We start from the raw sequence: 10,964 nt of genomic DNA on the forward strand, positions 1-10,964 counted from the left end.
GTGGAATGTTGGTCAGAAATATTCAATTGGAATTTTTGGAAGAAATTAAGATCTAGAACAGGTTTAGGAAATTTAAAGGCCTGGCCGTCAGGACGTTCAGAGCTCCAGACTTCCCAAGCTTTGCCATACCTCTGAGAGCAAGCCGCTTCTTTTCTAAAGTTAGCAGTTCATAAAAATTAACTACCTGAAAATAATAGATGAAAACCGGACTTTAGAAAAGCCAAGCCCCATCCTTGTTTACAGCAAGGATAAAACCAGATTTCTAATCCGCCGGAGCCACAATCACCTATTGATTGCGACGACATCTGTGCCCCTGTTTTTGGAAGCAGGGTTTTCTGCGGAGGCAGGGTGAAAAATCCGACCATTTCGGTGCTCCTGTGTAATAAACAGCTGGCAGGCTTCCCAGGAAGGAGTCTTGAAATCCACACCTCGGCTCACTTGTTTCTCACCTATGGACGGACCCAATTAAAAGTCCTCCTTTCCGCATTCATAAGTTATCCTTTTCAATAATGCAATCTACGAAGTAGCATCTCTAGACCTCATGTGGTAGGTACTCTGTAGCAGACAAAGGGTGAAAGGCTTTGTGCGCCACCAAATACACCCTTCTCCGCCCCAGGCCAGCCCCGAGTAAGCCGTAGCGCTGGGGACCGACTCAGTTCAGCCGTGGGGTAGGACAATGACCTAAGGATCAGAGCCTCTTAACCCCTTTCTTACCCCAGAGCTTCCCTCGGGATAAAGTCTCTTAACTATCCTAGACCTGGCGGGGGCGGGGTGGAGGCCGGCGGTCGGGGGTGGGTTTACTGTGCTGGTCCCCAGGGCCAACTCGATCCTGGACCAAGTTTGCATTGTGCCAAGTGCCCTGACTCAGTAGAGTTGCCAAATGCAAACCGTGGAGCCGAGGCTGAATAACAGACTGGGACCACCCGGGGATGGGGGATGTGTGTGCGCGCGCGTGTCTGCGTGCGCGCGTGTGTGGTGTGCAGGGGGAAAGGGAGTGGGCGCACTGTAAAGCTGAGTTCAAAAACTGCCCCTTCCCCCAATATAGACTGCTTAGTAGCCCAGGCACAAGAGAAAGTTGATTCGTTTCCGCTCTCACTTCTCAAGTTCACACTCAAGTTCAAACCCTGACTCCCCTAAGACGTCTGAGTACCCTGGACCTTGGACCTTTTCTCCATCCTTATACAATCACCTCTGATGACGCGGAAGGGCACGGTCTGTAGGAAAAGCGCAGAGATGGCAGAGGAGGGACAGTAAAGGGTCAAGAACGGAGAGCCCAGGAGGTAGAGAGGACTCCGCCACTTTTTAAGGTTGATTTTTCTCCAGAGCGTTCCCCCAGGTCCCCTGAGAGCTGTCTTAAGTTAGAACCCTCTGGGACTGTGGGGTGGGTGGGTGGGGAGTAGGTTTCGACTTCTTTCTCAAGGTAAGAGGCAGCACCTGGCGTCAAGCTTCTCGAGTCCCCGAAGTGGGCGCCTTGGCGAATCTGGACTGTCGCTGGCAAACTGCTCCTTCAGGAGCAGTGCGATCAAGCTACAACCCACTCTTGTCCCACACTCCTCTGTTTTCTACAATTTAAGGGGAGAGTGAGTGGCTTTTGGCCACAGGCCCTAGTGCCGGGTTGGAACTGACGTGGCGCATGGTTTCAGACCTTCAGAACATAACTCAGCCACGGGAGGAATATTGATTGGAAAGGGAGAAGTAGGGGTTGGACGAACTGGCTGCCCCAGAGTGAAGCAGGGGAAACTGAAAGGAGAGAGGATGGTGGTGAGACGGGACAGAAAAACAAAAACAAAGACTAGGGCGTCCTTTACTTAAAGGTTCTGCACTCGCCAATTACCCAAGTATAGTTTCCTGAAAGAATTTGGGCAGTGGAGCATGTGACCAGTCCCCCAACCGGGACACTAAACTGGAACTAGCTCGCACTCACAGGGCCCCCACTACCAGTATGCGGGTCAGTCAAGACCATTTCACCAGGACGTCTCTGTCCCTTAGCTCCAGCTACCTCCCTCCCACCCACCTCCATGGACGGCCTCTCTGTTCCTCCTCCTCCTTCCCTTTCTTGCCACGTCCCAGCGCCTAGCTGGCTAACCCAGTCTCTGCTCTAGCGTCCAGGCTCGGGATTCACTTCCAGCGGAGCAGGGGGTACATGCCCGATACCCCATCCCGACGCTCCTCAAGAGGTATTGGGAATGTGGATGGGAGGTGAACACAGCCGAGTGGAAGGCGATGAGTGTTTGCAGCCCAACTCTCCCAAGTTCTTCTTGGCTAGCCCACCTGTCACGCGGGCTCGGGGATGTAGGACGGTCCGGAGCTGGCCGTTTCCACCTTTCTGTTGCCAGGCCCCAGAGGGACAGACGAGGAGGAGAGGAGAGCCCCCGCCCCCGCCCCACCGCAAGAAACGCAGAATGGCTAGAAAGAAAAACTGGGGAGTGTGGGGCGGCGGGTGCTCCGAGGCTCGCACTTATCCCCATGGCACGCGGGCACCCGGCCCGCTCTCCGAGAGAAGAGTGAAGTTGTGGCCAAGCAGACAGTGGAGGAAAGCGGCTCTGGGCACAGCGCGCAGGAAACGTGAAGGTCCTGGCACCGCAGGGGAGGAGACGGACCAAGTGATTCCCGAAAGCAGGCCAGGCCATCCGCCCGGGAAGCCCAAAGTGCAGCCGGAACAAGTGTGTTGCCCCTGTCCCCGGCGCGTCACCCCACCGCCGCCAGCTAGCCCAGGGGACTTGCCACCGCAGTCGCCACTGGGGGTCCTGGCCCGAAGGTTCACCCAGCACCGCCTCCCGCAGCGGCCCTTTGACAAAGGAGCCTTCCCCGCCGCGGGGAGCGCGGGCTTTTATCCTCTGGAACTTTCTCCGCACAACTTTTTCAGGGTGGCGCTCGTCCCTGGGCCGCGCGGGCTCGGGCACGCGGACCTGGCCGGGGCGCAGCGCCGGCGCGAGGGACGCGCGCAGGGCACGAACCCGGAATCTGTGTCTAGTCCCACGACACCGCGCCCTGTGCCTACCGCTCCCACGAAGGGACACTGTCCGCTGACCTGGACGCTGGTGGGCCTCGTAACCTGAAGAGTGTGTGTCCCCGCCTGGCCGCCTGCCCGTGCGCCCCGCGCGCCCAACCCGGGCCGGCGACCGCCGCGCGCCCGGCGCTTCTAGCGGCTTCTGCCCAGAGGCATACTTCTCCCGGCTCTCCCTCCAACCGGCGTTCGCATCCGCACCCGAGAGTGACACCCCAAAATGGTACAGTACAACTCAAGGACTGGTAGGAAGCAACTAGCGTCGTCCCCTCTCCAAAAAGCGCCCTCCCGTGTCCCTCCAGAACTCCTGAGAGGCATCAACACCTTCCCACAACTTTCTACGCCCAGGCCATTTGCAGCCCAACTGCGAACACGAACTCAGTAACTGCGCCCCGCCAACCTCTTTCCTCTTCGGCTGGGTGCGCTCCCCTCCCCCATCGCCCATCTGGCTGGAGTTGGCCGGACCGGGGAGACACGGTGCCTGCGGGCTCGCTTACCTCGCATGGTGTAGCCGCTCTCCCGCTCCGTGTAGTCATGAAGCTGCTCCCAGCCCGAACCCCGGAGAGCCCCAAAATCCCGCTCAGCACGAGTGAGGAAGGTAGTCGGCGAAGAGCTGCTCTGCCGAGAAAACCATCCCTTTAGGTGGACGCCGTGGCCGGAGGGTGACGTTTGCTGCCGCCGCTGCTATGTTAACAGTTTTGATGATGGTGGTGGTGACTGTTTTGATGGTTGTTTGGTTGTTTGTTTGTTTTCAGGAGGGGTAAAAAAAATGTGCTGGCTGGCTGGTGCCTGGGTTTTGTTTTGCTTTTGTTTTTCTTTTTTCTTTCTCTCCAATGTACTTGCTTTTTAAAAATGCCACCGCCTCCGGCTCAGAAGGTTTCTTTTGTGATCACTTGGACTGAGGAGGAGGAGGAAGGGCAGCAGCAGGAGGAGGAGTTGGTGGTGGTTTTGTTAGTTACAAAGAAGAGGGAGAAGGAGCAAGGGGGAAAAAAGGAAACAGAAAGAAGAGGAAGAAAGGCGGTGTGGATGGCAGAGCATGTGCGTTTTCACATGACATCTGTGCCTGTTAGCGGATCCACAATGTGAATTTTCACTGTTCAGTTACAGGGAGGAAGGGAGCGAGAGAGAAAGAGAGAGGAGAGAGATGGAGAGAGAGAGCCGAGAAGGGGCTTATACGCGAGGGCGGGTTTGGCTGGGACTTCCAGGCCCCGCCTCCTGTCAGCGCCGCCGCCAATCAGCGCCTGGCAGTTCTTGGAGGGGCCGGGACCACGGGGGACAGGCTTGAAGGCGAAGGGCGGGGGATTAGGACACTGGAGCCGAAGGCGGCCGGGGCTGGAACTGGGCATTAGAGACTGTCCGAACTGGGCGGAGGAGGAGGAGAGGGACCGATAGAGTCGGGCAGATCTGCAGGTGACATTCACTTCCCATTCCAGGAGGAGGGAGGGGGCACTGACGAGTCCTTGGAAGGGAGGGACGCGGGGCTCTCCGGGTCCCTGGTTGCTTCCCTCTCTCGCAAAACCCCCGGGCCCCGAATAGTTAGTTGTGAATTTATGTCAGCTCTCCGCAGAGTCCATTTTCGGAAAACTTCGCGTGTCTGGCGGGGCTTTCCCCGGGCGGGACGCTTCAGTTTTAGTGGCAGAATAATGCAAATCAACTTTCATCACTTTGAGCACAACTAAAATGCCGTCCCATGCAAGTAGCCGTCCTCTTCCTTTAAAACCATCTTTTAGATGCTTCCTGCCCCAGTCCTAAAAACAAAATAAACAAAACAATGAGATCTCTTTTGCTTTTTAAAATTATTTTACAAAGTTTTAATGCTTTCTTTTATCGAAGAAATTGATTTTATCAGCATTTGGAGTTGCTAATAAACTGGCGTTGGGCCATACGACTCAGTGATAACAGCCCCAATGGCAGTGTGGCTACCTTAGTGATGCAAGGTAAAAGGCTGGCTGAGGCTAAAAGGCATGATTGTGTGGTGCTATTGATGAAGTTGCAGGGCTTTAGCGAGGAGGAACTGTTTATTCTAGTTGCTACTAGAAGACATTTGTCTATTTAGAGGGGTCTGGCAATTAAACGTAGGTAGTTATTGTATTCCTGAGGTGAAAATTGTCATTTATGACCATTTATTTGTATTGTGGTAAAAATCTAATGCATGTATCAAAACTGTTCCTTTTCAAGTTTCCTCCTCTCATTGGACATACTACATAGATGATCACATTTACTTCCCATAGGGAACTTTGTAAATACTTTAACTGGTCACCCTAACAGACAGAGAGGTGAAAAAATTTGCCTAATCTACTCAGTCTTAAGGCATTGAGGCTCCTACTCTATAGCATACCTGTTGGCAGAACAGGCCTCATCATTGTTTAGATACCTGAATAATTTGATTTTTACTGGTATTTATTTATATTACATTATGTAACACAAAGTGCAATGTAGAATTGGCGATTTAGTTAATTAGACCACCCTATGCTGCCAAGTAGTCCCCCACAACCCCGATTAAATAAAAATGGATTACTTTCTGAATCTTCACTAGTGTTAAATTGACTTAGCCCTGCTGTATGCCCTTCCATTTGCAAGCCAATGTGTAATTTAGGAAAATTTTAGTATTAAGAGTGAAAGTTGATTGAGTCTTTAATGAAATGAAATGAACAAAAGGAAGTTACTGTTCAGAATAGTTATTCCCTTATAAATACCTTTCCCCTAGATTTTATAATTGACACAGTAGTTAACCTTTTAAGATAATATTTAAGCCTCCCTAGTTTTATCATTTTAATCAAGTAAAATATATTCATCATAACTACATTAAAGCTGAACTAAGTTATGCCTAATTTAGTTGCTTCATTAAAAATAACTGAATATAAAATAGTCAAGAAACAAATTGTGACTACATCATTTTAGTTTTATGTGTTTCAAGCAGAGACACAGGAATATTGAAAATTCCAAAGCCTTTGTAAACATTATAATTATTACTGCTGTCATTATTTTAGATTTCTATTTCTCATTAAAGAGGAATTTCAAAGTTCAAGAATTTTAACTCTTTCATCTAGTCCTAAATTTCTAAACATTTACTGAACACTGAAATTTCCTACTATAATATCTGTAATTATTTAAAAAGATAGTCAACATATATATTAAAAGTACTTTTTTCTCCTTCTACATATTTTTATATATCCTTTGCTTTGTGGGTTTAACCAAGCATACTTTTGCTTAGAACTATATCACATATTTATTAATCTCTCCTGAACACTTTTGAAAAAAATGTTAATTTGAAATAAAGACAGTTATGTTACATCATTTTTTCAAAACTGTATGTATATTACATATATGGTGGTGCAAAGTATCTATTTTAGAGTGGAATAAATGTTGATCATTGGTTATAATGTGGCGATCTGGGACATTTTGGATCTTCCTAAAAGTTAAAAAATCTAGTCTTGAGTGTTTCTATTAACTTTCAAATTATTTCAATCGAATGGAACCTATTTATGTAAAATAAATATTCAGGATTTAAATTAAAGAAATCAGCATTTTTCAAGAAGTCACGAAATACTTATCTATAATCTTATGTTTTTGTAACCCATCTGCCAGCAAATATCCATATTTCAAGTGGCATAATAATAATATATTAATATAATATCCTTGATCACATGAAGTTCAGTGTAATTTTATTTGAATAATTATGGAACTGTCTGGTTTCCTATAAGCTTGAAAGTCTGCTTTTGGCTCTGGGCCTGAAGGATGTTCTTCGTTGACAGCTAAATTTTGATAAGTTTAAATGATAATCAGTAAGTCACATAGACTGTACTCAGTCTCAAGAATTGATATAGTTTCACTCAGGCTTGCCTGCTTACCTGCTTTCCCTACATATTACTACCCCTAAGGTTAGGCTGTATGCCCATGGAGTAATAATGACAAGAAATATCCTGACAGACCCAAAAGTTTAATATGAGCCAACCACTTAGGGTGACCGTGGCATTTAGGATTACACTATTTCAATCCTAAAATGCTTGGACCAAAATAGGAAGGAATGGTTCATTATATTCTGAGCTGGTCAGTCTATATATAGAGAGTATTTTATTTTTGTTTTTTTTTTTAAAGGCTTATTATTTATTTAATTTATTTTTGGTTGTGTTGGGTCTTAGCTGCGGCACGCGAGCTTCTCTCTAGTTGTGGTGTGCAGGTTTTCTCTTCTCTAGTTGTGGCACGCGGGCTCCAGGGTGCGTGGGCTCTGTAGTTGTGGCGCGTGGGCTCTCTAGTTGAGGCATGAGCTCAGTAGTTGTGGCGTGAGGGCTTAGTTCCCCCGCGGCATGTGGGATTTTAGTTCCCTGACCAGGGATAGAAGCCGCATCCCCTGCATTGTAAAGCGGATTCTTTACCACTGGACCATCAGGGAAGTTCCAAAACTCTTTTAAATAACTATGAATCTTGGGGGGATATTGGCAACACTGATAATATTACATTTAGAATGACTTAAAGATTGGGTGTTTTTAGCCCAGTTTAGGGAAGCTGTGTGGCTGTGAAAGTTGAAAGAGAGGTATAAAGCTGCCTTTAAATGTTGGAAAAGCCAGAAAAATATAAGAATTTTTAACGTTTGAACCTATTAAAAATGGAAAAGGTGAAGTACTGAGTTCCCTGTTGCTGAAGGAATCTGAGAAAAGACTGAATGAAAGACTGGTAAAGATGCTCAAGTATACAGACTTTTCTACTAGGCTGAAAATTGTCCCGATTACCTCCAGTTTGTTCTGTAACTCAAGTGTATTCACAGGTAGGCAGCAACCTCTGCCCCAGTAGCTGCAGCAGAGTTATGCTTCCCACTGAGAAGGTAGGCTCCTTGAGAGCAGGGGCCAGAATTTCCCTAAGGTTTGGAAGAGCTCCTGGTATTTTATAGGCGCTTGGTAATTACTGGTTGAATGAATCCTTTCTACTCTTTGTCCACTGGATGTGAACCAGAAATGTAGCAAAGACCTGAATAAGATCTCTTCTTTCCTAGTCTCTAGTGAATAGGAGAGAGAGAAGAGGGAGAGAGGGGAAAGGGGAGAGATTTTTTTTTTCATTTTAAATTCTCCTAATTTGGGGAAGAAAAAAAATGATGTTTGAGTTTGGTTACATAATAATAAAAGCAAACAAAATCTAGTTATTTTCATATTTATTACTATTTTCAATTTTATTCCCAGATGGAGAGTCTTCATAATCTTTCAGTACTTTAAATTTTGCTTCATTTTTAAGTATGGATGCAAATTCAACGAGTTTTCAGAATGAAAACAAAAGAGCAAATATTAAAAATGTTTAGCTGGTTCTTTTCACAATAAATTGGAAAAAGTGTTAAGGACCAAAACAAAATGAACCCCAATACGTGGGGTAAGAGGTAAGTTTAAAAAAGGACCAATATACAGGTCAGGAAAAAAAGCTAATATTTTTGGATGAGTCTCATGATCTATCAGGCTATCTAATTTCTATTTCTTAAAAGAGCCTACATGGTACATATTATATCACTGCCCCCCCACCACCATTTTTTTTTTTAAACAGATAAAGGAATAGAGGCTTAGAAAAGTTAAGTAACTTGCATAAGATCACAAATCTAAAAATGCTGGATCCAGGATTCAAACCCAGATATAGCCACTAAAATATAAGTTCCTTGAGTGCAGGGCCTTTCTTGATTTTATTTTTTTCAGTGCCAAATCCACAGAATCTCGAATCTTGCCTGGCAAATAGTAGATGCTTAAAGCATACTTGTAAATAAATAAATCGGCATTTGAACTCTTATTCACTGTACAGTACTATATGCTCACACACTCCAGAGCTGTAACTAGTTATTTGCTAAATGCCATTAAGCAAAGATCAGTTGATTTTGACTTTGAAAATAAAAGGATACTGTGACAAATTTATGTAATAGTTATCTAATGCTTGATTCAGTTCCATCGAGTCTATGATATACTTTTGCAATAAATATTTCAGGTTATAGATAATGTGGGCCTGAATTAAACTGGCACCAGTAAAAATGAAAAAAAAAAAGATTAGTCTAGAATGAATTTAGATGTATAAAAATGCTTAGCCAAAAAACTGGAAGGAGATACACTAACATTTTAATAGTGGTTAACTGGAGGAATTAGAGAGAGAAGGGGATTATAACATTTTGTGTCATACATTTTGTACTGTGATTTATTTACAAGAAGTAGATATTACTCTGTGTGTGTGTGTGTGTGTGTGTGTGTGTGTAAAATGAAGAAGTTTTTTCAAGAGGACCAGAGGGGGAAAAGAGATGAGTACACAGAACTTCCTTTACCAAACTTGCTCTAAAGTCATTCCAATGAAAGTAGAATATTTTGGCACAGAAACAGATACATAATGGAGCGTTATCAGAGCATGCAGAAATTGATTTAAGACTATGAGGACTTTATATAAAACCAAGGTAGAATTTCAGTTCAGATTGAAAAATATGATGCATTTTAATGTGATGGATAATGCCAGATTTCTCATCATATACAAAAATACATTTCAAATGAATTAAAGATTTAAATGACATATATAAGCAAATACATAAAATAACAGAATTATATTTTTGTATATACTTATATAATGTTTTGTATGGGGCAAACTTTTCTAAATTAGGAAACGCAGCTTTTATAAGGAAAAAATTAGATGTTTTTTCCTATACACAAATTAAGAAAAAGTAATTTAAATGACAAAAGACCCCCCAAACAAAGTGAAAATACATACAATAGGCTAGGCTGGAAAAAATATTGCTGCACAAATGATTAATAGTCTTTATAAACAAATGTATAGAAACTTACAAATGGATATGAATTAGACAAAAAACTCAAAACTGGAGTTGATAGAGAAGAAAGGGAAGCTGCTTAGCGGATAATTTTTTTTAACTTGGATTTTTTTGCTATAGGTGAACAATTTCTCTTTCATGTTTATATCTCAATGCTGTTAGAAAGTCCGTTTCCAGATCACTTGCCCATATTTAAAATGTCTTGTGTGTTTATTAAAATATGAATTAAAATGCAAATATAATATGTTATATAACTTCACCTTAGCTGTTGATGCAGTGCAAAATTCATCTTCAATTTGCTACTACTCTCTATATTCCTGCTTTATCAATACAAGCCACTGTCCCTCTCCTACCTAGATGGGTACCATGTTCTCAGAATTTGTCTCTTTACCTCCATTTTTGCCCCTTAGTCCATCAATTTTCCATCTGGCATCTAGAGAGGACTTTTAAAAATGTAACTCAAACAATCAATATTCCCTTGCTAAGACATTTTAGTGTCTTCCAGTTGCATTTAGGAAATAACCCATACTTCTTTCTTTGGTTTAGAAAGAGGGTGCATACATATTCTGGTTTGCCATGGCATCCTGCATAATTATCAAAAGTGCCCCCTTTCATTCTCAAAAGTGTTCCAGTCTGAGCAATATAAAATATAGTTACCCCAATTATAAAGCTCTGCTGGCTTAAAGGTTACATTCTCAGAGAAATCCTCCTTCATCGTATCACTTAAAAGAGCCTGCACTGATAATTCTTTATCAGAGCATCTCTTTGTGGTCTTTATAGCACACAGCAAATTTATGATTATTTCCTTGTCTTCTCTTATTATTATCTAATGAAGGAAGTACATTAATTTATATTTAATATTATTATTAGCCCCATGAGGCAGGGACTAAATCTCTGCTGTTTTTGTATTAGGTCATCAGGGCCTAGCACTTGCCTGACACTTAGCACATGCTTAAGAAAAGTTTGTTCAATGAACCGATCCTTGGACTAATTATTGGGATTTTTTTTTCAGGTTTTAATTTAAAATTAATTATAATGGGGTCCGCGCAAAAGGAGGGGGTGAAGGGTGGGGGACATGCAGGGACACAGGAACACAATGACATGGCCAGGGCCACAACTTCTGTCGTGGGGGTAGGGATGAAAAGAAAAGGCCAGGGCTGGAGCTGGGGTGGAAGAGGGAAG

General features: G+C 44.1%; 1 protein-coding gene across 1 annotated transcript in view; it reads right to left on the reverse strand.

Moving 5' to 3' along the window:
- RORB (RAR related orphan receptor B) overlaps window positions 1-4,047 on the reverse strand; it is a 184,752-nt gene extending 180,705 nt beyond the window's left edge. Inside the window, exon 1 of the mRNA XM_007112642.4 lies at window positions 3,505-4,047. Coding sequence (XP_007112704.1) covers window positions 3,505-3,511 — 7 coding nt within the window. The 5' untranslated portion in view covers window positions 3,512-4,047. The remainder of the gene's footprint in view (window positions 1-3,504) is intronic.
- Window positions 4,048-10,964: the final 6,917 nt, after the last annotated feature.

The sequence above is a fragment of the Physeter macrocephalus genome, chromosome 9 (assembly GCF_002837175.3).
Source record: "Physeter macrocephalus isolate SW-GA chromosome 9, ASM283717v5, whole genome shotgun sequence".
NCBI lineage: Eukaryota > Metazoa > Chordata > Mammalia > Artiodactyla > Physeteridae > Physeter > Physeter macrocephalus.